Source organism: Chlamydomonas reinhardtii, chromosome 15, assembly GCF_000002595.2.
Source record: "Chlamydomonas reinhardtii strain CC-503 cw92 mt+ chromosome 15, whole genome shotgun sequence".
NCBI classification, from domain to species: Eukaryota; Viridiplantae; Chlorophyta; class Chlorophyceae; order Chlamydomonadales; family Chlamydomonadaceae; genus Chlamydomonas; species Chlamydomonas reinhardtii.
In genome coordinates, this window is record NC_057018.1 from 893,039 (window position 1) to 920,116 (window position 27,078).

The window sequence follows — 27,078 nt, forward strand, 5'->3', positions numbered from 1 at the left end:
CCCCCGCCAGCGAGGAGGTTCGCCGAGCTGGGTCGCCGAGCATGCTAAAAGTTCACAGCACATCGCAACTGTGCATGACTTTGCTCACCGATTATATCAACGGATACAGCTGCTCGCACATATCGTGTAAGCTTTCATCCCAGCCGATCGGAACGAGCGCGCTCTGAAATTCTTGCAAGGGCGCGCTCTGGCAGGCCAGACTGTGTCGCTAATACATCGCACTGTAAGTTATAGCTGCGCACATTCTCGAGGAAGCCAAGAAAGCGCAGTTACCGGCTTCGTTCATACGCTGCACTCGCTCTCGCGGCCTGGAAAGAAGATCACGTATACAGGAAGCTGCGAATAATCGATCATGCTAGTTGGTTCGAGCTAAATCGCGCTGTAGCGCAAACGCGCCGGGTGCGTCACACTTTCCATGGCATATGTATATAGCTGGGCTAACCATCCCAAATGCCCTGATATGGTATCTGTATGTTATGAATAGCTGTTATGGGCCCTGGAGAGACCTGCCCGCTCGCCGAGCTCGCGAACTGCAGCGACATGCCCCGACATTATGCGCGAAGAGCTGCTTTAAACCCCCCTGCAGATGTCCTAAGCTACATGTAGTCAATAATAGGCACGGCAATAACAAAGCAGTGAGGAAATTGCTGTTCGAGGGACTTCGGTTCCCAAAATTGCCGGTCGGCAGAGCTTTGCATTTTGATCTGGAATACATTTCAATGCAATATTATGTATCTAAATAACATATTTAATGAGTTTAGGCTCACTCAAGCGCACTTTGGGTCCATCGGCCCCGGCACGTACCCAGGGCACACCGGCCGGAGAACCAAAACCCGCCCATTTCGACCCAAGGCGAGCGCGGACCGCCCTCCCACTTGACCAGCAAGTCATTACTATATGTACGGAGGGTCTGAGAGCGTGGGAGACTCAGGGGAGAACAGTTTGACTGTCGGACTGTGGATTCAACACGCTGGCAAGGTTGTGCAAGTTGCGGGCAAGCCGCACATAAGGTTAAATTTACAGTCGGAGTGTCAGACCAATCGTAATTGAGGAAACCGTGAGCGCAAGTTTTGGACGGTGGTTTAACGGCGGGTGAGACCGGGTTGGTCGTATCTTGTTTTTGGGGTAATGTCTAGCGACAAAAACGGCCGGGTGGCCGCCGTCTTTTGTCTGGGCACATGGCGGTTTGGGGGCTTCTCCATAGGAATTGGGACAAAACCCGCCCCAAACCCGGGCCAACAAAGTCTTGCCCCAGACATTAGCCCCCGGAAGGAATGTCTAGGAAACGGCCAAAATGGCCGATTAATGTCTGGAGACATTAAGATAGGAGCCCTGATTTACAACCCCCCCCCCCCTCCCTCATGCCCACCACGTGCGCGCACACACCCATCACCATCACCACCACCACCACCACCACCACCACCACCACCACCACCACCACCACCACCACCAGCACCCACAAAGGAGCACGGTCCATGCCAACAGCATTCACGCAGGCTCACCAGTCATCCCCGCCAACCCGCCAGCCCTCCAACCCTCCAACCCTCCAGCCCTGTACACCCACACTCCAGCCCGCACGACGGTAATGTCCCCTGGAGGAGGACTTGCAGTTTGCGCTACTGACTGCGTTTCCCTCCAGCCCTGTACACCCACACTCCGGCCCCCCGCGACGCCACCAGAGGCCACCGACACGACATCACCAACCACCTGGGATACGCACACGGTATACACGCACCCGCCAGAGCCCGCCAGACCAGCCGGAGGGATGCAGTACCGCTCGCCCCGGCCCAATTCCGGGGGTGTCCCCCGGGCACACATCCTGAGCCGCGGTATTCTGGGGCCTTCCACATCCATCTGCTCCTGCGCTGGATCCATCCATCTGGATCCATCCATCTGGATCCATCCATCTGGAACTGCCAGCTGTCCTACCGTCCTACAAATCAATCGCCAAGCAATCGCCAATCACCATGGATGATGGAGGACGCCCGCCCAACGCCTTGGCAAACACCAGCCGCCATACCCAACCAGGTCACTCGGCCTCACGCAGCGGCGCTTGCACGGCAGCCAGGCGAACCCTCCGCCGCACTCCGCTCGTTTTCGTTGGTTTTGGTGCAGTTTAAACTGGTATTTACAACCCCCCCCCCGCCCACACCCCACCCCACCCCCACTACCACTTCCTTAACTAATCATAAATGTAACCCCACCCCCCACCCAAACCCCCACCCCCCCACCCAAACCCCAAGCAGACTCCATCCTCTTATGCCAATGCCAATGTCTACTTGTCATCTTGCGATCTCCGCCGCTACCGCCTCCGCCACCACCACCACCACCGCTGCTTCCCGGCCAGTATCTCCGCCGCCGGCGCCAGTGATGTTGATGCGGCCTGCGGCCGCGTAAAGCGTGGCCCTCGGGTCACTGCTGGCCTGGGAGCCGAAGAGCCGGGCGCCACCGCCGCCACCGCCACCGCCACCGCCGCCTCCGCCTCCGCCTCCGCCTCCGCCTCCACCTCCGCCTCCGCCACCGCCACCGCCACCGCCACCGCCACCGCCACCGCCACCGCCACCGCCACCGCCACCACCTCCGCCACCGCCACCGCCACCGCCACCGCCACCGCCTCCGCCTCCGCCTCCGCCTCCGCCACCGCCACCGCCGCCGCCGCCGCCTCAGTGTAGCAGCTTGATGTGTGCGCGGCCCTTGTTGGCTGTGCTGCGCGGGTCCATGGGTCCAATGGGCCAGCGCGGGATCACCTGGGGGTGTGGGCGCGTGTGCGTGTGTGTGTATGTGTGTGGGGTGAGGATGGGGTGAGGAGGGGGCGGCGTTAGGGGGCGGGACCGTGCGTCTCGGCATCAGCCGGATCACGGGCGGATCCGAGGAGCCAAGCATTGTTGCCTGGGCTAGCAGGCTTTCGGGAATCGAAATGCTGGAAGACCACTAACAAACACCACAAAATGACTTTCTTACCGACTTCACGACTTCACGGCTTCACGGCTTCACGACTTCAATCCGCCGCTTGCATGCTTGCAGCCAAACGTTCCGCCCTCGAGCGTTTGGAACTGGCGAGCCTCCCGCTTGCGGGTGCAGCCTGAGCATTCACGCGGCCGCATGCACGCGATTGCAGCACTGCGCGGACGGGTCGTCGTCGTCTTACACCTTGGTTATTTGGTTCTGGAGAATTTGTTTCTTGGTTTGGCTTTTCAGCGGTTTCGGGTACATGCCGTGGACACGCACCGAGCTCGGCCAGCCCTCCGCCCGCCGCCCACTCAGCTGTCAGCACGGTTCCCCCACCCGGCCGGCCCCGCTGCACCGTGCGTGGGCCGGTCCCTGGACGGGTGTGGGGAACCGCACAGCGGTCCGCGCCCGTCCGTCTCAGCTGTCAGCTGTACGCCACTGCATCGTCGCCAGCCTCGCCGCGGCACATGGGGGCGGGATCCATGCAGCGGCGCCCATACTTACCACGCTTGGCCGGCGCCAGTACATACTACCAGTACAGCTCGCCCGGTGCAGCCGCCGTTCAGCCCTCTAATCAGCCCGGCCCCAGCTAGGCAGCCACCCTGCTTCACTTGCTCGGCAGCTTTGCCCGGCATCGGCTACTGACATCCGCCACGCCGCTTCTTTCTTCTCCCGTTTCTTTCCGCTTGCCCACGCATATGCTCCATGGGCGCCCGCGGATGCCTGGCTCCGTTCCAGGTGGGTGCATTTTGTGGGTTTCGCGTTGTCGCGGCGAATGGCAGCAGCCTAGTTGCGAGCTGGAACGCGTCCGCCCCTGCAAGCGGCAGCAGTCTCCACGACACTCGGACTCCGTTTGGCGTGCCGAATGCGGAGCAGCGTGGAGCGCGCACCGGTGTCTCGTCTCGAAGGTAACAAGTAACCGCATTGCCGCTGACACTAACTTCTTTCGTGATGTTTATTGCTAGCCTGGAGCTCGCGACGGCGTCTTGCATTCGCATTCACTCGCAAGCACTTCGTAAACGTTCGCACGCCGCATTCAGACACCCCCGAGCCAAAGAACCCAAGCGATTAGTACAAACATCCCCCCCCCCTCACCTGCACTTGCGCATCCAGCTTGTCTCCCTCAGCGTCCGCCGGCGCTGGCGGCTGCGAGTACAGCCCCAGCCGCAGACGCTCCACACCGGTCCAGGCCACCATCAAACCATTGTCGGTGCAGTACCTGTTTTGGTTTTGTAAAACATTTTTGAGAAAGCGAAAAGGAAACAATCTGAGTGTTAGATAGGAAAACGGACTGGGCAGGGAAACGTGCAAGGAGGCAAGCACATGCGGTTGACATGTGGAGGCTAGCAAATGCGCGAAAGCAGTTGACACACCGACACATGACACCACACGGCGCACGAATTTTAACCTCCCGAAACACTAAAACAGCTGCAGTGCTTATCTCCGTGCACCGACCCACACACGCAAGCATGACAGGCCGGGCCCCCGCAATCACCAGCATCACCACTCACTTTACGGGCGGGTAGACGCAGGGCAGGCCGAACTCCGCCGCCACCTCCGCAAGCCCCGCCCGCACCGCCGCATTCGCCGCCACGCCGCCCGCCACCACCAGCGAACGCACGAAGCCGCCCGGGGCGCCGCCGCCGCCGCCGCCGCCGCCGCTGTTGCTACTGCCGGCACCGGCTGCTGCTGCGCCACCAGTGGTGCTACTGCCGCCTCCTGCTGCAGCGGTGGTGCTACTGCCAATGCCAATGCTGCTACTGCCGGGGCCGGCGCGGGCTCCTGGGGGGGCGAGGGCCCCCAGCTGTTCTGCGTCCTCGCGCAGCCACTGCAGGGCTCTGTGAGGGAGGGGACGGGGGAGGGAGAACGTGTGTGCGCGTGTGTGTGTGTGTGCGTGTGCGTGTGTGTGTGTGCGTGTGTTTTGTCTGTGTGTGTGAGTGGTATGCGTTGATGAAACATAGCGTATCAGGGAGTCGAAGAGTGTGGAGGTGGAGTGTGGAGGTGGCGGAGGGGGCGTATGTGGGGCACGTGGGGGAGATCAGCACGCATGCTTGGAGGCTGGGAGGCGGGTGCGTGCATGGTGGGCGAGGGATGCGTGTATTGCACACCACCCTCCTCACTCCTCTCCATCACCCTCTTCTGACGCAACCCCGCCACCCACCCTCTCACTCCAATTCCCTCCATATCCCCACCACCAGCCCACCATGCTCCGAACTCCCTGCGTGCAGTATCCCAGTCCAGCATCATTCTCCGAAAGCTCTCCCCAGCCCTGTCCAGACTCCCCCCCCCCCAGGTTGGGCTGGTACTTATTACCCCCCCCCCTCCCTAACTCCCCCCAACCCCCACACCGGCGTGTCCGCTGCTGCAGGAACTTGACAGCGGTGCGTTGGAAGGATGCCGCCAGGTCCGCACACGTCTGCATGAACGCCGCCTCCCCCTCCGCCCGCCGCTGCCGCTCCTCCTCGCTAATCACCTCCTCCCCCTCCTGCCCCTGCTGCCCCGCCTCCTTCTCCCCCGCTTTCCCGGCAGCCGCCGCCTCCGTCGCAGTGGCAGAGGCAGACCCGTTCTCTCCACCATCGTCATTCTCGCCCTCTTCCGCGGCGGCAGCTGCAGCTGCGGCGGCGGCGCCAGTGGCTGCGGCGGCGGCGGCGGCTGCTGTCTTAGCTGCAGCCCGCTCGGCGGCGATGGCAGGCGGCAGGGGCAAGTCGGGGAGCTGGAGCTCCTTCCGGCGTGCGGCGATGAGCGTGGCCACCTGCATGTGTTAAAGAGCACAAGGAAAACGTTGCGCAAAGACAGTGTATGCGATGTGTGTGTGTGTGTGTGTATGTGTGTGTGTGTGTTTCGTGTGTGTGTGTGTGTGTGTGTGTGTGTGTGTGTGTGTGTGTGCGTGTGCGTGTGTTAGCGCACGGGCAGGGGTGCACGCGTGTGCGCGCATGCGGCGCGGCTGCGTGGGGGAGAACGGGGGGCCACCCATTACCCACATTAAAGCTGCAGCGCTCCTCCCGACCCCCCCCTGCAAACACCCACATTCAAACACGCACACCCATTCCTCCCCCATTCACACCACCTTTCGACGACGGCGCCCCTCTCCCCCGCACCACTTGCGCACTTCTTGTTTACTTGTCATCACCTCTCTCTTGCAATTACCAATCCCTACAACAACCCAAAGCTTCTTAAACTTCTTACTGGGATGGTGAGAAGCGTCCCGCAACCACCCACACACACCTACACACCTACACACACCCCTACACACACACCTGCGTCTTCAGGCCGCTGAAGCTAAAGTTGCAGCTGTCGCGCTGCGCCCCGTTGGCGAGCGGCATGGTGAGCGGGTAGCGCGACAAGGCGTCGGGGCGGGCGGTGGCGGCGAGGCGCTCCAGGTGAGGACCGCCTGTGGTGGTTGGGTTGGTTAGTGGTTGGTTGGGTTGGTTGGGTTAGGGTTAGGTGGTTGGGTTGGTTAGGTGGTTGGGTGAGGTCAGGTTAGGTTTGTTGGGGGTGGGCGGATGCGGTCCGCAACCAATTCCTTCCTCTTCCCGTTCCCCTGCTACGCATGCAACACGCACACACGCACGCATGCACGCACGCACGCAAGCACGCATGCACCCGCCAGAGCCAAATAGTCACCCCGCACCCAAAACACATATACACCCCGCACCCGTGCAACCCCATTGTATAGCTTCGAGTCCCAACCACCCAATCCACCAACCACCCAGATCTCTCTCTCGCCAGGCACCGCGGTTATGCCCGCCATGCGCCACTCCATCAAATCCACCCAACCCACCACCCCATCCATGCTCCTTCCACCTGCCGCTACACTGCCCAAGCCCGCCCGACTACCACAGCTCGCATATGCGGCTGCAGCTCTCCTTGCAGCGCCACTGTTTCCTTACGGGATTGGTGCAATGTTCACCCCCAAATCCACCACCCAAACCACCACCCAAACCACCACCCCATCCACCCACCACCCAAACCTCACTGTCTCACCCGGCACCGCGGTTATGCCCGCCATGCGCGCGATCTTGTCGAAGCACTCGCCCACGGAGTCGTCCAGCGTCGTGCCCAGGATGCGGTGCCGCCCCACCCCCTCGCACAGCACCAGCAGGTTGTGGCCGCCCGACACCAGCAGCAGCAGCGAGGGGAACTGCGCGCGCGTGTGTATGTGTGTGTGTATGTGTGTGTGGGGGCGGATTACGTTAAGATACTTTTTTAGTGTTTGATAGCTATTATTTATCAATTCAGAAAGTGGTCAACGGTGGACAGTATTTGTTGAGTGGGGGAGGAGGGAGGGGGAAAGGGGTTATAGACACCAGCAGCAGCAGCGAGGGGAACTGCGCGCGTGTGTGTACGTGTGTGTGTGTGTGAGTGTATGTGTGTGGGTGTGTATGTGTGTGTGGGGGGGGGAAGGGAGGGTTACGTTGATAATTCGTTAAGAAAGTGGTCGACGGTGGACAGTATTTGTTGAGTGGGGGAGGCGGCAGGGGGGAGGGGTTATAGACACCAGCAGCAGCAGCGAGGGGAACTGCGTGTGTGTGCGTGCGTGGGGTGGGGGAATGGGGGGTTGTAGATACCAGCCCCAACTAAACCAAACCCAATGCAGGCGGAAAAGGACGAGGGGAGGAGGCCGTGAGGCGACTAGCCCTAACCACCCAACCACCCAACCCTAACCAACCTCCAACCACCTCACCTGCATGGGTGCCTCATTGACAGACGGCAGGCGTGTCATGAGCGCGTGCGCCTCCATATGGTGGCAGGGCACGAAGGGCAGCCCGTGCGCCGCAGCAAGCCGCAGCCCGTGCTGCACGCCCACCTGTCGAGGAAGGGGGGGGGGAGAGTTGTGTAAGAGCGTTGTGTAAGAGTGTCGTGCTGTGTGTTTTTGTGTTTTGTGTGTTGTGTGTTGTGTGTAATGGGTTGGACGTTGAGGTTCAAGGATTGGGGGGGGGGGGGGGGTTGGGTTGGCAGCGAGCGCAGCTTCCCCTTTCCAGCCCCTCTCCCTGCCCGACATCGTCGGCAAGGATTGCTGTTCCCCCAAGATTGCGTGCCATCTATCATTGTCTTAGCTGATAACGAGTGTAACCCGCACGCACACACACACACACACACACACACTCCCTACAAACCACCCCCACCCCTGCCCCCACCTGCAGGCACAGCGCCAGACCCGGCCCCGCCGTCACCGCCACCGCCGTCAGCTGCTCCGGCCGCAGCCCCGCAGCCGCCAGCGCGCCATCCACCGTGGCCTGTGCGTGTGTGTGTGGAGATGTGTGGAGAGAGGGTGGGTGTGAGGAGAGAGTACAGCTGTGCTCAACATTCCCACGGTTTTGTGGGAAGCGTGTGTGCATGTGTGTGCGTGGTGGTGTGGAGGTGTGTGGGTATGGAGGTGTGGAGCTGGGTGGGGGGTGGGGCCGCGGCATGGATTGGCGTGAAGACGGTGCGCCACTTCATCTTTCACGAATACACAGGGTACTTGCCTACCTGGGTACCTGCTCCCCAAAACAGAAGCACACACGCCCGCCCCCCTGCCCGCACGCGCGCACGCACGCACCCACCCACGCACGCACACGCACGCACGCACCTCTATGGCCGCCGCGTGCGCCTGCCGCGCCACGTCGGGCTTCACGCCCCCGTACTGCTCGTGCAGCCCCGTCTGTGAATGTGTGGTGTGGGTGTGGGTGTGGGCGTTGTGTGGGTGTTGGTTGGGGTGGCGGTTCCAGGTGGTTTGTTCGGCGGTTGAGCGGTGTGGGTCGGTTAGGCGGTTTGGGGGGCAATTACGACTCAGGCGAAACCCCAGGCGAAACCCAACCAGACCCAAAAACCCAAAACAAAACGACACGAAACTGGAATACACGAAAACATACGAAACACAAAACGCTCACACGCTCGCTCACCTGTGAAGCCATCACGTGGCTTAGCACGGTCCCATCCCCCCGCACCACCGCCGCCGCCGTGTCGTCACAGCTGCTCTCAATCCCCAGCACCACCCAGCCCGCCGCCGCCGCCGCCCCGCCCGCCAGCGCCGCCGCCGCCGTGGCGTTGATGGTGGTGGCGGCGCCGCCGCCACCTCCAGCCCCAACCAAGCCATCATTCAGACCAGCGCCGCCGCCGCCGCCGCCGCCGCGGCGCCAAGCAACTGCCGGGGTGGGCAGTCGGCCTGAGGGGTACGTCCGCCGCCACTCCTCAATCACCCGTGCCGCCCGCTCGTTCGCCTCCACACCCAGGGGCGCCGCCGGCGGCTCCTGTGCCGCTCCCGACGCTCCTGCGGCGGCTTCGGCGGCGGCTTTGGCGGCGGCTTCGGCGGCGGCGGCGGCTTCGGCCGCCGCCGCCGCGGCCTCCTTCGCCACTCGGCCCTTTGGCGGCGGTGGGTGGAAGCGGTTGCCCATGGGTGTGAGTGTGACCAGCCTGCCTGAGGCCTGCAGAGGGAAGAGCAGGAGGAGCAGGAAGAGGAGCAGCAGGAGGAGGAGGAGGAGGAGGAGGAGGAGGGGAGGAGGAGGAGGAGGAGGAGGTGATGGAGGAGGGGGAGGAGCAGGAGGAGGAGCAGGAGGAGGAGGGGATACGTTGAGAGGCAAGGGAGGGAGATGGGAGATGGGAGTGGGGCAGGAGAGGGAGGCGAGATGGGAGTTGGGCAGGAGAGGGAGCCAGCAGGGGCAGGTGTGTCGGGCGCCCCGGTCACGCCAACCTCCCCGACCCGGCTCCCCGGCTTGCAGGGAGGAGGGCCGCGGGCCCAAAACACACACACGCCCTGGCACCCCCGACCTCCCCTGGCCATTTCCCCCCTCCCTCCTCCCCACCTGCGCGCCCATGCCGCTCACGTCCACCGCCAGCCCGCCCGCACTCAGTGCCATGACGGAGCCCGGCATTCGGTCCGGCCACTCGATCAGGCACACGTCTGCGGGCGTGTGTGTATATGTTCAAGGGTTTCGGGGGATTGCAATGTTGGAACATTGGGAGCGGTTGGGCAGATACAAGCATGGGTAATGAAGAAGTCGCAGCGAAGGCAGGCACCAAGTATGTGTGTATGTGTGTGAAAGAGTATGGGACTGGGAGTTTGAACGCTAGTTTCACAGTCAAGCAGCTGTTCAAGAGCATGAGCAACCCCGACCCAAATGGTGACCCCCGCCCGATTTGCCAGCTCCCCGGCACGCGCACTTCCGCAGAACTGACTCGTGCCCGACCCCCCCTCACCCATCCCGGGTCGGCTACATCGGCACTTCGTACATCATTCCGTTCTCCACATGAACGGCTAAACCCCGCCCCCCCTCTGCACCGCGCCGTACCTTTGGAGAAGGCGGATGCAAAATCAATCAGGCCCGCCATCTTGTCGGATTTGGATCCACCGCCCAGGCGGTACGGATCCATGTGGTGCACGGATCCAGCGCGATCCGACCGCAATGGCTGCTGTTGTTGCTGCTGCTGCTGCTGCTGCTGCTCCGGGACGCCGGATCCAGATCCAGATCCAGATCCAGATCCAGAAGCTGGCGCCTCCATCGGCACTGCTGCGGTACCCGCGCCCACTCCTCCCTCCACGCCCGCGCCACAGCCTGCCGCGGCCGCCTCGCCGCCACCAACCGTCTCAACCACCTCACCAACCGCCACACCAACCGCCTCACCAACCGCTGCAACCGCCTCTCCGCCAACCGCCGCCTCCCGGCGCTCGTGCGCGGTGTCATCCGCGTACGACAGGCAGAGCAGGAAGGTGGGGGAGGGCACGGCCAGGAGGGGGTCCCGAGCGAAGGCGCGCACGAACCCGCGGCTGATCGTGGATTTGCCCGCGCCCAATTGCCCGCTGAGACCAATGATGGAGCCGGGCTGGCCGAACGCCTGTGTGGGGGAGCGGGTGGATATGTGGGGGGGAGGGGGAGGGGAGGTAGCCAGGTGGATTGGTGGGGGTGCGGGTGGAGGGGTGCGATTGCTAGTTGCAGTGCGTGTGAAGTCTGAGCACCATACATGCACCCACAACCACGTTACCCGCCGCCATGAGCCCACACCCGGCCACAAAACCCTCCGGCCACACCCACACATACATTGGCTCTTCCCTTGGTGCTTTTAAGGCATCACGCACATTGAGGCCCGCTTTGCTTCTGCGCTTACAAGTGCTACACACGGTGCCGACCCCTTCCCTTGTCACACGAAACACACGCCCAGACATACCTTCGTAGTTCATACACAAACGCTCCCCCCTCCTAACCCCCCTCCCTCCCCACCCCAAAGCCTCGCCTGGTGCAGCGCCATCCCCAGCCCCTCCACCACGCACCCCCCCCCTCACCCTCCACCCTACGCAAGACACACAAACACACACGGATTCCCCCTCCACCCCGCCTTTCCCACCCCCCCCCCACACACACGCACCTGGTGCAGCGCTGCTCCCAGCCCCTCCATCTCGCCCTCATCCCCCGCCCAGGCGTGGTAGCCGGGGGCGTAGGTCGCCGGCAGCCGGTTGCGCAGCGCCGCCAGCAGCGGCCCCGCCTCGCCCGGCAGTAGCTGGGACCTGAGGCCGCCTCCGGCATCCGCCGCCGGGGCTGCTACTGCTGGTGCTGAGGCTGCGGTGGCGGAGGCTGCGGTGGCGGCGTTGGCGTCGGCGGCGGCTTCGCCGGCGCCGGCTGTGGCGGAGGCGGAGGGGGCGGCTGAGGCAGTGCCGCTGTCGGCATTGGTGTTGTTGTTGTTGTTGTTGGTGTAGACGGGCACGATGTGGAAATGCAGCTGCGGCACGGTCTGGCCGGCGGCGGGGCCGGAGGCCTGGGTCACGCGAAGCCCCGCGCAGCCGGTGGCAGCGACCAGCGCGCGACAGAGCGCCTGTAGGTCGGCGAACGCCGCGGCTGCGACCTCGGGCTTCAGGTCCTCGAGCAGCGTCGCTACCGGCGCCTTGACCACCAGCAGCGAGTGGCCGCGCGCGAGCGGGAATTTGTCGAGGAGCGCAAAGGTATGCGTGGAATCGAAAATGATTGGCGTCTCCAGGCCGCCGCTGGCGCCCTGGAGCATGAGCGAGAAGACGTTGCGCTCATTGTAGCGATAGTCCACGACGCCGACCGCCGGAGCGGGTTTGCTGCCGGGCGCCATTTTCTGCCGTTTCGCTTTCGGCTCCGCTTCCATCGATAAATGGCTTCTTAGATGCAATTATGTGTCACTTTTAGCTAGTTACATATGTTTGTACACCAATTGATCGCTGGAAAAGCAAGAACCAGTTTGGTCGTCTGGAGTCGCGCCGCCAAGGCTTGCGTTGATACTGTAGAGGTTATGTGATACACACTTATATGCTCAAGCTGTCAGCAGTTTATGCGTTTAGCCCGGGTGCGGGTTTGGGGTCCCGGGATTGGGACGCCGGGGTTCGTGTCAACACGCACGGTTTACGGTTCGAGCTCTACTGAGGGTCATGAGGGTTGCGGCTTCGGCCAGGTCTCCTGCCCCCGTGACAAGCTCAGCTGGGTGGCGGGTTGCTAGCAGAATCGGAGTCGGTGTTTCAAGTGGAAATCACATCCCACACATGGGCAGGCCAAAACGTTTGATCACACGCTAAGAGGCTCAACTCTTCGGGCATTCTCATCCCATCCGCGATCAGCTCGGACACATTGGGTATTACGGTATCGAGGATTTCCAGTCAGGTCGTCAAGCGGGGATGTGCACGCCAACGCATGGGCAGCCTCCGCTTCGAGCCCATACTGAGAAGTCTAAGCTGTTGATGGCTCCGATGGTTTTAGTCAACGGACGAGAGACCATAAGTATCATGGTCAGACAGGCCCAGAGACCGGCCGTCCAGGGATGCCGGGGTTCGTGTCACAGGGGGCGGATTGAAGGTACTGAAGTTTAGCTGCGCACGATACTTAAGTTTCAAACGCTTGAAGTATTATAGAGTAATGCGACGTTATCGCGCACTGGCACCTTTTGTCGCTGTATCGTGCTTTCATCGCTAACGGTGCCCAACACACGTCAACGCAACAAATGACCGATACCGACCAGGAATCTTGCCATTGGAGACGCCTTACTCCCGACCTGGTGCGGCGCATAGCAGCGTGCGCCCATCCGAACGCAATCGCCGGGTCATTGAAGCTTACTGACAGCGAGACCGCCGCGGCGCTTCGTGGGAGCTACAACGTCTTGCAGTTGCTCCAACGGTCCACCGGGGGGAACGAGCACGCGCTGTCATTCGCCGAGGCTGAGTGGCCTGGGCACGCCTTCGTGGCGCACTGGGACCGCCCCGAGCCCTGGCACTCTCTCAACCTTTTCCGGCGCTGGCGGCTGCTGTGCCTGGCCGCGTCCTCGGGCCACGCCGCCAGTCTGTAAGCAGCCCAGGCGCACTGCGGCTGCTCGCTAACCCCAGAGGTGCTGGCGTCTGCCGCGATGGTGGGCAATCTGGAGGGCTGCGAACGGCTGCTGCAGCAGGACAGCCGTGCCCTTGGACTGCTTGCATTCTCGGCTGCAGCGGAAGCCGGCCAGCTGTCAGCCCTGCAGTGGCTACTAGGGCGGTCCCATGCGCCCGATATGGGGGTGGCCAGTGCCCTCAGCGCTGCAGCTCAGGGAGCCTGCAAGGGCGGCCAGCCCCACATCCTGGCTTGGCTGCAGCAGGCACACGGCTCTCCATGCCAAAAGCAGCTTCTTGTCAGAGGAGGGCCTGCTGTACCTGACTGAGGTGGCACAGGATCAGGAGGAGGCTGCCAGCAATCCGGATGGTGATTGGGGGGAGGCGGGCAGCAGCCAGCAGCTACAGCCAGAGCACGATGGCAAACCAGCACAGCGCTGGAGCACCAGCACCAGGGATGGCTGGTCAGGAGCATTCACGCATGCGGCACACCGGGGTGCCAGCCTGAGGGTGCTGCAGGCACTGCATGCGCGTGGTGCAGGCCTTGACCTGGCTGCAGTGGCATATGGTGGCAGCAGGGAAGCCCTGGACTGGGCAGCAGCAGAGCTGCAGGTGGCGACACGGGAGGTGAGGTCACTTATGCATGCAGGCAATACCATGGCGCTGGCCTGGCTGCAATCCCATGGACTATTGTAAGACCCAGGGGCGTGTTTGATTGCCAATCTGTTAAACCTATTGTTCTTGAGGTATTTACGCTGGGGCTGAATTGGGATGGAATGCATGTAAGTGTGGAAAGGAATACAATGTAGCCCACATGTAATTGCTAGAGTATTAATATTTAGTTTTTACTTTTGGAGGGGTGTCGCTAGTGTAGCCCACATGTGGTGTCATACCAAGGAAACCAGAGAATGGAACCTTCAATGAACCCCTTAATGGCCATGCTGATTTGCGTTAAAATGGGCATGCTGCATGTGCCCAACATCTGGAATGATGCGCCCTGTTTTGTGTAGTGCTGAGACACTGGAGCAAACTGAACCTGCTTACTGAATACCACAGTTCTATAAAGGTTTGGGTATTCAAAATCTTGGAAGGAGAATATGGGGTTTTTACTTTTGGAAGGGTGTTGCAATGTTTGAATGTTCTCAAGTCACTCAAGTATGGCGGCCTCCGGGACGGAGCCCATGGAGGGGCCCCCACACCCTCCAAAACCTTGCTTGGTACAACAAGGTACCGGTATTGTCAACCCTGAAACTGGCGTGCAAGCTACATTCGGTGCAGCAACACAACTGGATGAGCTGACAGCTAAGGTCCGGGCCCAGCGTGTCAACCCTTCCTTGCGTGCCTGCATGCGTGCCATGCTGGCAAAATTGTTGCAGGTGATATTAAGTTTTGGTGATATTTTCATTATAATACACCACACGCAAGAATGACAAACTGATGAATGAACACTAGTACATTCCACCCTACTTTTCCCTAGTATCCCACCCAAGCCATCATTGTGGTTATGTTGAAATCAGAATTAAATACCCGCCAGTGCCTGTATCTTGTGGATGCCCTCAGGCCCGCGGTGTCTACAGAGTGTATATTATCTCTACTGCGGCATCTACACCTAAAAGATTTTCCCTAGTTAGGGGGCAAGGCCCCCATACACCCCAAAATATCTTGAGATACCACCAAATCTGTGCCAAATCATCTACAGTCCATAGAAATGCGCCTACGAATCCCAATACTTTTCTCCACCTTCGGCAGATTTGGGGCAAATTCTACAGTGTTTATGGAAATTATGAACACTGACCCACCTCAGGGCTCCTATTTTCTTAATGTCTCCAGACACCAATCCGCCCTTTTGGCAATTTCATAGGCATTCCTCCCAGGGGCTAATGTCTGGGGTGAGACTTTGTTGGCCCGGGTTTGGGGGGGGGGGGTTTGTTGAAATTCCTATGGATAAGCCCCCAAACCGCCATGCGCCCAGATAAAAGATGGCGGCTACCTGGCCATTTTTGTCTGGAGCTAGACATCAAGACTCGAAAAACCCAAAACCCCCAAAACCCCTAAAACAAGATATGACCCCTGCCCCTCACGTCACCTCACCATACACCACCCGAGCCAAGCCAAGCCACCCTACCCCACCCCCAGTTCACCACCTACCCAACACACCACCCTATTGTGCTCCCAAACACTTGCAGTGCTGCACCGCTGCCTCAGCACTGGCACAGACCAGGCCAGGTTAGCGTGTACCTGCAACATCACAAATCCCCATACCTGTCAAGGGCATGATGGAAAAGATGAATTGGCACCAATTTCTTCGACATCCATTTCTATTTAGTAGATAGGTGCTTAGATGACATCTCTTCATCCACACTCAGTGGATTTTGCAGTTTAAAGGTCTGCCTGCCTCCGGTCCGGGTAGCCTTCTTCAAAGGTATGTGTTGTGCGTGTGTGTGTGTGTGCATCTTGTGTGCAAACCAGGTTAAATAATTAGTGTCACATTATATGATGTCGTTTATATTGATGTGTATAAGTGCTTTTGTAATCCGCATTACAGGCCACCCTGGCTCATATTCATCTGCTTGCTTTCAACAAGGAAGCGACCCCCGCCACCTGCCAGAGCAATCCCATAGGTAGGTTCATCCTGATCCTACATATGATGGTGCTCACGTTTTGATTCCTCTTCATCGTTCCCCTGAGCTGATGGCACCATGATCACATCATTGGCTTGGTGAAGGCAGCCGACCAGCTCAGCATCCAAACCATCCAGCCCTAGGACTGCTACAGCCTCCGCAAGGCCGCTGCTGCTGCTACTGCCACCCGCATTCACAGCCACTGCTGCAGCGGTGGCCATGGCAGTAGCAGTGGCAGTAGCAGCCGTGGCCGTCAATGCCAAACCACCGCTGGTGGGCCCTAGTGAAATGGGAGTGTGCAGCTGCCGCTGTTGCTGCTGCAGCTGCAATTGCTGAGGGGAGGGAAGAAGGCCCAGCAGGGGGTGCTTTACGCTGCTGCTGCCGCTGCTGTGCTTCTCCGTCTCTTGCATGCTGCTCCTGCTGCCTCCCATCCAAGCCGCTGCCCCACTGGCTGGGCTCACCACTGCCATAGCCACCAAACCCTGTTGCAAGCCGCCGGTACCAGCACCACCATAACCGGCGCCGCCACCGCCAACAATGCCGCCACCCTGCTGGCTAGTCCTGCCATCTCCGACGCTACTGCCAAATCGCTGCATCACCTCCAAGCGCTTTTCATGCCACTGCTGCTGCAACTGTAGCAGCTGTTGCTGTTGCTGCTGTGCAGGATTGGGGGTGCCCCAGTGCTGCAAGAAAACCTGCTGTAACTCTTGCTGCTGCTGCAGCTGCAGTTGTTGCTGCTGTTGCTCTTCTTGTTGCTGCAGCGCACCCGGCCTGGGGACATCTAATGACAGCCGGGGCCGATGTGTTGGGCGACCACCTGCCACCACCTCATCACCGCCGCCGCGTCCACCACAGGCACTGCCGCCACTGGCGCCACCACCACCGCCAAAACTGCTGCACATTTCGCCGCTGAAATGGTAGCTCCTCATGCCACCGCTGCCATACGCATGGCCGCCGCCGCCGCCGCTATGGATGGCCGCAGCCGCGGCAGCAGCAGCCGCGGTGCCCACTACTGTTGGTGTTGTGTCTCCGCCGTAGGTGCTGGGGGAACCCACAGTATCAACGAGAGGGCTGCTGGGGGCAGTTGTGCGGCGCCCCTGCCGCCAATGCAGCCACATCTGTTGGTGTGGCACAGGCGGTGCGAGCTGCTGCTGCTGCTGCTGCAGTTGTTGCTGCTGGCTGTGGCGTTGGGCGTGCAAGTACTGGCGAGGCGATGGCGGTTGCTGGGTAGTCTGCTGCTGAAAGGGAGCCTGCTGCTGTTGAAACATCTGCTGCGGCGGCGGCGGCGGTTGTAGCATCTGCTGATAATGCGGCTGCGGTGGGCGGTGCGGCTGCGACAAGGACAAAGGCACGCCACCGGCTGCCGCCGCCATGGCCGTTGCCGCTTGCAGTGCCTGAGCCGCCTGGCGCGGCACCACTGCCGCCGCCGCCGCCGCCGGCGCCGCCACCGTCAGCTGCTGCTGCTGCTGCTGCTGCTGCTGCTGCTGCTGCTGCTGCTGCTGCTGCTGCTGCTGCTGCTGCTGCTGCTGCTGCTGCTGCTGCTGCTGTTGCTGCTGCTGCTGCTGCTGCTGCGGCTGCCGCCGCGCCGCGTCACTCAAGTCCTCCTCGGCATCCATTGGATCGAAGTCCGCTGCCGAGAAGGCAGATGGCGGCCCCGGCGGCGGCGCTTCACCTGCCGCTGCAGCGGCTGCCGGCAGCGATGGCGGCGGCGGCTGCAGCAGCTGCTGCTGGTGTCTGATGTTGGCGTGGGCCGCGACCGCCGCAGCGGGGGCGCCGGAGCCCCTTGCTGCCGATGGTGGCGGCAGTAGCAGCAGCAGCAGCCCGGCCTCATAATCAAGGCCAAGGTCATCATCAATGTCCATTGCGTCACGTGCATCCGTTGCCGCCGTTGTGGCTGTAGGAGCGGCGGCTGGCGCAGCGGCGGCTGCAGCAGTAGCTAGCGCACCGGCGGCGGCAGAAGCCTGTCGAAGGGGCGAGGGCGCTGCTGCCAGCGGCGGGTGCTGCTTCGCCCGGAGCAAGGCCAACGACGCCTGCTGCTGCTGGTGTGGAGGTGGTGGTGGTGGTGGTGCTGGCGGCGGCATCAGCCATGCCGGCGGCCGCTGCTGTTCTCGTTGCTGTGAGCTGGCGCCGCCTGCTGCGCCGCCGGCTGCGCCGCCGGCTGCGCCGCCAGCGTCGCGGCCGCCGGGACCGGCGGTTGCGACGCTGGCGCCGCCGAAGCCGCCGGGGGCACCGTCGCCGGGGGCATCGGCGCCGCCGTCGTCAGAGGGAGCGCCCATGCCACCACCCACATGCATGTCTGACACCCATCCTGCTCCGGTGGTGCCGCCGCCGCCGCCACCACTGCCGCTGATGACGCCGTGTCCGCCGCTACTGCTGACGCCGACGCCGCCGCCGCTCGGCGCCGCTGCTAGGCCCGTCCCGGCAAAGTCCGCGGAAGGCAGCGGTGAGATGGTCAGAGCGTTCGAGCCCTGGGAAAAGATGGAGATCAGCGACCCCAATGGTGACAGGCTAGCGCTGTTCTTGGGGTTGATGGTGGCAGTAGCAGCTGCTGCTGGCGCACCCGCCGCCGCGCGCTCGGCTGTAGCAGGCGTAGCACCACCCGCCGACCCGTCGCCTGTGCCGCGTGTCGCCGCCGGCGGCTCGCCGGCAGCAGCAGTGGCGGCTGTAGCAGAGGCGGCAGTAGCCGGGAGGCTGGGTGGCAGTGGCAGCAGCGAGGGCGCGCCGGCGAGGGATGGCGTGGACGTGAGAGAGGAGGTGTTTGGCAAGAGCTGTGCAGACATGAAGGGAGCTGGCGGCAGCTGCTGCTGCTCTGGCTGCTGCTGCTGCTGCTGCTGCTGCTGCTGCTGCTGCTGCTGCTGCCGCTGCCGCTGCTCGTAGTGCTCCTCATGGTGGTTCTGGTGTTGATGGTGGTGGTGGTGGTGATGGTGGTGGTGGGGCTGCTGCTCCTGCATTTTCTGTTGCGGTTGCTGCTGGGATTGGCGGCTTAGGTGCGCCTGCGCATGCCCGGAGTAGCGGCGGTCGTGCGCGTGCTGTTGGGACGACTGCTGCTGCTGCTGGTGTTGCATTGCCCGGCAGAACGGGTCCTGTGCCTGCGCCTGCGCCTGCGCCTGCGCCTGCGCCTGCGCCTGCGCCTGCGCCTGCGCCTGCGCCTGCGCCTGCGCCTGCGCCTGCGCCTGCGCCTGCGCCTGCGCCCACCGGTCCTCCCCGTCCTTATGATGGTGATGCCGGTGGTTTGGGTGGCGGTCTAGTGCAGCGGGTGACTGAAGCAATCGGGGGCGCGAATGCAGCCGCTGGAAACTGCCTCTCGCAAACAGGTTTGTAGAGGACGACGTGGCGTAGTTGTGCGACATCGGCGGCGGCGCTGCCAGAAACTGCGCCGGCGCGCTCAGCACACTGCTGTTGGGCGGAATGTAACCTGCGCCGGCGGCGGCGGTGGTTGTGGCATCACCTCCAGCGGCAGCGCTGGCGGCGCCGCCGCCGCCGGTGCGGGCGCCACTGCCGCAGCCGCTGCTGTTTGTGTGGTAAGAGAAGGTAGAGACTGCAACAGGGCGCGGCGGCGGTGGCAGCGCGAAGCGGCCGCCGGGTGCGGCTGCGGCCTGCTGCTGTTGGGAGGCTGCCGACGGCACAAGCAGCAGCTGCTGTTGCAGCTGCGACAGGGGTGACAGCGGCGGCTGCAGTTGGTGTTGCTGGTGCTGTTGGTGCTGCTGGGTGTGGCCCTGCTGCGGCGACAGGAGGTTTAGCGGCGAGCCATAGGGGGCCGCAGCAGCCGCAGAATCTGCAGGCCAGAAGTGCGGCGCGGATTGCGGTGACGACAGAAGGCCTGTAAAGCCGCTGAAACCGCTGAACCCGCTGAAACCGCTGAAACCGCCGCCAGGCCCGCCACCGCCAGGCCCGCCGCCGCTGCCACCGGCGGCGGAGCTCGGCGGACCCTCGCTGCAGCTCGCTCCACCGGTGGCGCTGCCAGCCCGGCTGCCCGAATGCATGGCTGCTGCGGGTCCGGAGCCCACGCTGATGCAGCGAAGGCGGTGGAACGGGTCTTCCGGCGTGCCGATGCGGCTGTCAGCTAGCAGCAGCAGGGTGCTACTGCTGGTTAGCGGTCCGCCGCCGCCCGCCGCCGTTGCTGCTACTGCCAGGTCATTCGTCGAGACCGCAACACACGAGCCCACGCCCGTGCCTGAGCCCAGGCCGGGGTCCAGCCCCAGGCCCGAGCCCAGCAGGCCGCGGCTGTCTGCCACCGCCGGCTGTAGCCTCGGCGGCGGCGGCTGCAGCAGCTGTAGCTGTGAGTGCACGTCGTAGCTGTAGCTGTAGCTGTAGCTGCCGTAGCCACCGATGGGAGCGCTGGGGAAGCGCAGGAGTTGCGGCCGCTGCGGATGCTGTTGCTGCTGCTGCTGCTGTGGCATAAAGCGCTGGGGCGCCGCCGCCGCCTGCCCAGCTGCCGCCGCCAAGCCGCCGCTACTGCCGATACTGCCGCTGGCGTTGCCTCGCGCCAGCAGGGCACTTCCCATGCCGTTGCCGCCGCCGGCGGCAACCGCCGTCGCCGGTGCAGCCGCCGCCGCCGCCGCCGCCGCCCCGGCGGCGCACGCGGCATCTCCCGCCCAAGCCGGCCACGAGGCCGCCAGCAGCCCAGCAGACCTCTCCACGCCGCCATTATTGCTACTGCCTCCGCCTCCGCCGCCGCCGGATCCACCGGCGCCGCTGCTACTGCCGACAAGGCCGCCGGCCGCGGGGTGTAGCAGCGGAGGGGAAGCCAAGCATTGATACCTTCCGCCACCTCTTGCGCCACCCACGTCACCTCCAGCGCCGCCGCCCTCGGCGGGTACAAACCCCAAAGACGCTGTTGCTTCAAACGGCGGATGTGGGCCAAACGCTCTGCTACTGCCGCCGGAATGCTGCAGCGGATTCAGGAACCGGGCGCCACCCGCCACGCCCGCTGTGCCCGCCGCCGCGCCGCCGCCTCCGCCGCTGCTGGCATAGAACCGGTTGCCGCCGCCGCCACCGCCGCCCATAACGCCGCCGGGCGCTGTAGGCACTGCCGCTGCCGTGAGCTGCTCCCAAGTGCCGCTGCCACTGCCGCCGCCGCCAGTACCGACACCGAAGCTGCCGTTGGCGCCGCCGCCGACGCCAGTACCGACACCGAAGCTGCAGCTGGCGCCGCCGCCGACGCCAGTACCGACACCGAAGCTGCAGCTGGCGCCGCCGCCGACGCCAGTACCGACACCGAAGCTGCAGCTGGCGCCGCCGCCGCCAGTACCGACACCGAAGCTGCCGTTGGCGCCGCCGCCGACGCCAGTACCGACACCGAAGCTGCAGCTGGCGCCGCCGCCGACGCCAGTACCGACACCGAAGCTGCAGCTGGCGCCGCCGCCGACGCCAGTACCGACACCGAAGCTGCAGCTGGCGCCGACGCCGGCGCCGGCGCCGTCCGCGGTCACCGCCCTGCCTGGGAGCGCCCAGCCGGCGGCTGCCCAGGCAGCATCGCCGCCACCACCGCCGCCATTGCCGCCACCGCCGCCGCCACCGCCGCCACCGCCGCCGCCGCCAGTGACTCCAGCTACTCCAGCTTCGGCCTCGGCCGAAAGCAACATGAACGCACGCGGATCCCACGATCCGCTGACGCCGCCGCCACCGCCGCCACCGCCGCCATCGTTAGCCATCACATGTGGTGTCGGCGCCGCCGTCGGGGACAGCAGCGCGGGAGTACTTGTCGGGGCGCCGAAAGCGCCGCTGCTGCTGCTACTGCCCGGTGTGCTGCCGCCGCCGCCGCCCGTGGCGGCTGTAGCAGCTGCCGCCAGCCCCATATGGCCGCCGCCGCCGCCGCCGCCGCCACCGCTCCAGTACTGCTGCTGCCGCTGCTGGTGCTGCTGAGTCTGCGGCCGCTGGGGTTGGGACTCAACGTGCAGCGGTTGATCATCAGGCATCATCGACAACGACATTGGAGACACTGGCGTGGTGGCTTGGTTGAAGCCGCCCAGCAATCCACGAGGCTGCTCCCGTAGCTGCCGGCGCCACTCTTCGCCGCGGCCGCCGCCACCGCCGCCGCTGCCGCCGCCGCCGCCGCCGCCGCTGCCGCCGCAGCCGCCGCCGCCAGCAGTTCCCGCCACAGCAGCTGCGGCCACGGAGGACTCGTCGTCTGCAGCGCTTGGAATGCCGGCGGCGGCGCCGGCGGCGCCAGTGGCGGCGGCGGCGCCTGCGGTGGTCGTGGCCACAGCCGACAGCGGCTGCTGGGTAGTTGCCCCTAGCGGCTCTATGCGTGGCTCGAGGCAGCGCTTGCCTGTGATGAGAACACGGGAGCAGCCATAAATCAGCAATCCAAAGCAAGCAAACTCACCTGCTGATGCATGCGCCTAATGCGCCAAACAATCAAGCAAGGCGTAGTAATAAGTAAACGTTTACCGAGCAATCAAGTGGCTGCAACAGAGATCGCTCGTGTCGTACAAACATGTTACTCGTGAGCATGTTGATAATTGATCACATGCTCGCTATAATAGGTGCTCCTTGCAGGCCCGCACCTGGCGAGACGCCTGGAATAATAATATGCTGCGACTGTTGTTGCGGCATGGACCCAGCAGCCGCGCCGCCGGCACGCGGCGGTGGCAGCGGCGCTAGTAGTGATGGCTGCTGTAGCTGCCACTGCAGCCTCCCCTCCGCTGCTGCACGCCGCACCCCAGCATTTATGCCCGGGCCCTCCCCCTCCTGCTCCTCGCCCAAGCCCACGGGCGGCGGCGGCGGTGGCGGAGGCGAGGCGGAGCCCAGCCGCTGCAGCTGGCCGCTTGGGCGTCGCAATCCGCTGTGCCCGTGCACAACGGCGACGGCCCGAGAACTGTCGTCGCCGCTAGCGACGGCGCCGGCGGCGGCGCTGGCAGCCCCAGCGGCGATGCCGGCGGCGGCCGTGGCCACGCCACTGCTACTGCCGCCGCCATGCCCGCTCATGATTCCGCTCAGCATGGAACCTGAGGCTCCGTCGCCGCTGCTGTTGCCGCCGGCGGCCGCCGCCAGCGCCGCCGTTGGCAACATCATTGCGGCGCCGCCGCCGCCGGCGGCACCACCGTCACTGCCTTTAGAACGGCCGCTGCCTCCAGACGCAACCGCGGGCCCGCCGGCGGCGGCACCACTCTCAAACGCGTCGGCGCCCGCTGCTCCTCCCGCTACTCCCGCACCCGCTCCGCCTCCTCCTGCTCCTCCGCCTCCTCCCCCGTCAGCCCCTCCGGCCTCGTCTCCTTCCAGCATCGGCCCAGGCACGTAGCCGACGCGCTCCTGCGCCGCCGCCAGCGCAGCGGTCCGGGCCGCGGCGTCGCCGGAGCAGTCCTTTACCGCGGCCGCATAGGCATTCAGGAGGGCCCGACCCAGATTGGATGTGTCATCTGAGGTGATGCAGCGCTGCTGGGAGTAGAAGATATTCTGTTTGGGGTTTGGCGGTTGGCATGGCAGTTGGCGGTTGGCGGCGGTTGGTTGGGGTTGTACATTGCAAGTGTTTGGGGACAGTTAGGCGTGTGGTAAAGAAGGTGCAGTGCTGCTGGGACTATACCGTAAGATAGATGTAATTATTGTTGGGAGTGGGTATGTAGGTGGGATGATGGTTGGGATCGATGGTGGTTGGGGATGCGCTTGGTGGCTCGTAGCTGTATGGCACCCATGTAACCCATGTTGCATGCATGATGGGGATAGATGGTTGGAGGTGCAGGGCACGGGTGCAGGGCTGAATGGATGAATGAAGGGACCGCTGCATGCGGCGGACGCAGATAGACGCAGCCGCCGGGAATGCAGCACTGCGGCGGGATACTTGCGGCCTTATCCCGATCATTAATAAGGCCTACGGCCTAAATCGTAATAGATAAAACAGGTGTAAGGGGACTAACAGCAAACGTTGCCCATGCACACGGGGGCTGGCGGCTGCACAGGGCAAAGCTTAACTAATCATAAGGTAGGGGAGCTCGAGGGCAGTGCGTGAGGGGATGGACGGAGCGAGGCAGCAAACTTTCAAGTGCGTGGCATCCCCAGCTAGCAGGCAGTCAAGCCCGAGGATTGATGGCAATGGCCGGCGGGAAACCGCCGGCCAGCAGCACAGACCTCCAAGCAAGTAACCCGCAACCAAGCACGCACGCAGCATGCAGCAGTAGTGTATGGTGAATTTGCCCAGCAAGCAGGCAGTATTGCTGCTGCTTCTGGTCGCTCGGTGGCCTCATAACCCCATGTATCCGCGTCACCCTGCTGGCAGCATCCCCGCCGCCATCGTGCGTGAAATAACCCTACCTGCTTTGCATGCAACCGTACGTGCAAACCCAGCCGCTGCAGACATCCCACTGTGCTAGCTATGCTAGCTACCTGGCGCCCTGCTGACACTGCTGGTGCACATATATACGTAGCTAGATAGATAGCTCATGACTGACTTAACTTGTCAACGTATCTTACTCAAGTCGTCCTTGCTGTGTGCAACTTCAGCCGCAGCCTTACTATTTCAACCCACTCCAATCCAAACCCTCTATCTTCCCTTACCTTGGCGTCCCTTTCACTGCGTTTGCGGAAGTGCTTGGCGAGATCCTTCCACCTGCATGCATGTAATGCATGGTGGATAATATTAATGATGTATGAGACAGGTCAATCGCGGACGTGTTGCTGTGTGTTTAGTGTGTTAGTTGTGCTGCTGCGTGTTGCATGTTGCGGTCGGTGCAATATTGGAGGGTGTTGGGAATGAGTATATGTCATATTTGCTAAGGTGCGTGGTGGTGATGGCAGCTTGCGTCGTCAAGCAGCAGTCTATCTGGGTGCGGGCGGGGTAGATAGTGCATTCCAATAATCCCATAGGTAGGGGCGTGTAGGGCGTGGGGAGTAGTTCTTTCCAGCTCCAGCTACAGAAGGGCCGGCGGCGTCGATCGTCCCTACAATCAAGGACGGTTTGAGGTACGGTTGTTCAGCCTCTCGCCCCTTTCATCCATACCTATCCCAACGTGCCGACAAGGCGTTTGCCTGGAGTTGAAGCCAGACCCGCCCCGGCCCCCACGGTCCCCTTCACCGCCCGCCGCCCCCGCCCAATGCTGCACCCGCCCCAGTAGCTAGACAGTCATGAGATAGGTCCCGCACACGCTCCATGCCGCTGTTGCATGCCTCCATGCAACGTACGTACGTTCGCGCGCCCGAACCGTTTCCTCAGGTTAGCTATAGGGCCCCACAAGCAAGCTACCCAGGTGGCCTTGCTTGGAGGCCTGGCCTGCCATTGCTGCGAATGAACAGATAGATTAGGTAGCTGCACGCGCAGCCGGCGCGCCTGCTGCTGTACTTGAGCTTGCCCGCCTTGTGAGGTTTGCGCGTCAGCAGCGCAATTCTAGTCATCTATCGCACTACGTACTCCGGACTAATACTTGGGTCTATGCTTCTCACCCCCGCTGCTCTTGCTTGTACTAGGAAGTTTACGGCGGCGCGCCTTGCTGCTGAATGTGCTTGCGGCAATTACAGCAGCCGTGAAGGTACGGCAGCAACAATGACACGCTCGACCAAAACCGTACGGCAGTACGTACACCCATGCCAGCAGCTTTCAGCAAGCAATGCCGTAAACCCTTCAGCCGTGACTGCTGGCCCCCAGCAAACAAGCGCACATGCGCACGTATGTATATATGCACTGCGCTTACTTGCTTCCTCGCCTGGCATGCAGCTGTGACCAGCGCCCAGCAAGCACGCATACATGCGAGCGCACGTACATGTAAACGTACGTACATACAAAAGCACTCACTTGCTTCCCAGCCTGGCATGCAGCACCGCCAGCTGGGCCAACTCCTCGCTGCTCCAACGCGTCGTCCAGCGCGGCGCGCGGGCCTGCGGGCGGAGAAGTGTGAAGGTGGTGGATGGGTAGTGGGGGCGGGTGTGTGTGGGCATTCAGCGATGCTGCGGCTCTCTGGGGGTTGCAAAGATGTACAGGAGAAGCTGTACAGGATGCATGCACTGAAGACGGGGGGAGCGCGTGGAACCCGGGTGGTGGGGGGAGCAAGCGGGGGAGCACAGGAAGGCGTGTATGTAGCGCGACGTTGCGTGCCGGGTGTGGACGAGTGTGGAGGAGTGGAGGAGCGAGTGGAGCTTACTTTAGGAGCCTCTCCCCCGCAAGGACAGCAGGGGAACCCGGGATCCTACGGGCAGACCCTTTGTTACGAGGACCATACAGCGACCGAGGCATGCAGGACTGAGCGAGGTACGTAGGCGCGCGTTATTAGGTAACCTCCCACCCTGCTACGGCGGCTCGCTCGCTGCTGCTGTATTGCCCGTTCATTGAAGTTGAACGACGAACCCTGGGCCAAACTGTGATGTTTATGAAAGCTCACTTACCTTGTCCAGCGCGCTCTTGCCTCCCGCCGGCGTCGCGGCGTAATCGTCAATTCGACCCGCATCCCCGCTGGCTGCTTTTGAGGCGCCTCCTTGATCACCGGGCCTGTGGTGCGAGAGCTCTTCTTCCTCTTCCATATGCAGCTGAGCTTTAGACTACGAGCGACATTGGCAAGCTATCGCGAGTCGAGCCAGCCTATCCCGCCGTGCCGAGCCCTAAGTATTTGCCACAGAAACCTTATTCAAAATTATTTGCTTCGGGTCGCAAAACAGCGCAGGGGCGCCCCGTTTGTATGTGTGCAGGAAGACTGAGCGAGGTAGGGACCGCCGCGTGTTTATGACTGTGCGTGTATACGGTGAGCCGATGAAGGTATAATTCTTGAGGTTAGCATTCCGGGCCTGCTGCGTGGGACCCTAGATGCTCTCACGTCCTGCAAATGGCTAGCTGGCACGCGTTAGGTCAACTGGGCCGTGCTCAATTCTGGCCCCTTCGCCCAGCCGCTGCAATGATCTGGCGAAATGACATCTAAGATACCTTCAGGTAAATCGCGGGCGGAGTTTCCTGACCCGTGGGGTTGCGGTTATTAAAGGCGCGCGCGGCCACTTGACAGCAACCGGCACTACCAGCACGCGGACAACCCCCCACCCCACCCCGGCCCCGTGGAGCTGTTCCCCGCTCTTACTACTCCTGCCCGCAGCGCCTCTTGATGATCACTAGCAGAGGCACGGCTAGCCATGGTTCACAATCACCAGCAACAGAACATCCCGACAAGGTGTGCCACATACGGTGAACACCCATGAAGAAAGGGGAGATAACCTGGTGTTCCCTGGCGGTGCGGTCATGACTCATGAGGGATGACGCTGGCTGTTGGCGGGCTGCTGGAAGGGGAAAGAGAAAGGTAAGCTTCTGAC

At 62.7% G+C, this 27,078-nt stretch overlaps 3 protein-coding genes across 4 annotated transcripts; 1 reads left to right on the plus strand and 2 right to left on the minus strand.

The window, feature by feature from the left end:
- Positions 1 to 1,325: 1,325 nt before the first annotated feature.
- On the minus strand, positions 1,326 to 12,181 carry CHLRE_15g639400v5 (uncharacterized protein). Of its 2 annotated transcripts, XM_043070614.1 has the most exons (14): positions 11,293 to 12,181; positions 10,221 to 10,764; positions 9,735 to 9,832; positions 8,835 to 9,356; positions 8,522 to 8,593; positions 8,088 to 8,186; positions 7,634 to 7,756; positions 7,448 to 7,468; positions 6,934 to 7,090; positions 6,207 to 6,340; positions 5,298 to 5,701; positions 4,461 to 4,787; positions 4,045 to 4,168; positions 1,326 to 2,747 (listed from the first exon to the last, which is right to left on the minus strand). In XM_043070614.1, the coding sequence occupies exons 1-14, from the start codon at positions 11,998 to 12,000 to the stop codon at positions 2,664 to 2,666; spliced, it is 3,417 nt and encodes a 1,138-aa protein (XP_042916476.1). In that variant the 5' UTR covers positions 12,001 to 12,181; the 3' UTR covers positions 1,326 to 2,663. The 2 variants fall into 2 exon arrangements, with proteins under 2 accessions (XP_042916476.1, XP_042916475.1); XM_043070615.1 differs by lacking the exon at positions 7,448 to 7,468.
- A 610-nt stretch (positions 12,182 to 12,791) lies between these two features.
- CHLRE_15g639379v5 (uncharacterized protein) lies at positions 12,792 to 14,333 on the plus strand. Its single transcript, XM_043070613.1, has one exon. The coding sequence runs from the start codon at positions 12,880 to 12,882 to the stop codon at positions 13,219 to 13,221; it is 342 nt and encodes a 113-aa protein (XP_042916477.1). The 5' UTR covers positions 12,792 to 12,879; the 3' UTR covers positions 13,222 to 14,333.
- Positions 14,334 to 14,335: 2 nt separating this feature from the next.
- On the minus strand, positions 14,336 to 26,671 carry CHLRE_15g639350v5 (uncharacterized protein). Its single transcript, XM_043070612.1, has 5 exons — positions 26,170 to 26,671; positions 25,583 to 25,665; positions 24,352 to 24,403; positions 22,368 to 23,256; positions 14,336 to 22,129 (listed from the first exon to the last, which is right to left on the minus strand). Exons 1-5 carry the CDS (start codon positions 26,302 to 26,304, stop codon positions 15,876 to 15,878), a joined length of 7,413 nt encoding a protein of 2,470 aa, XP_042916478.1. The 5' UTR covers positions 26,305 to 26,671; the 3' UTR covers positions 14,336 to 15,875.
- Between the last annotated feature and the right edge of the window lie 407 nt (positions 26,672 to 27,078).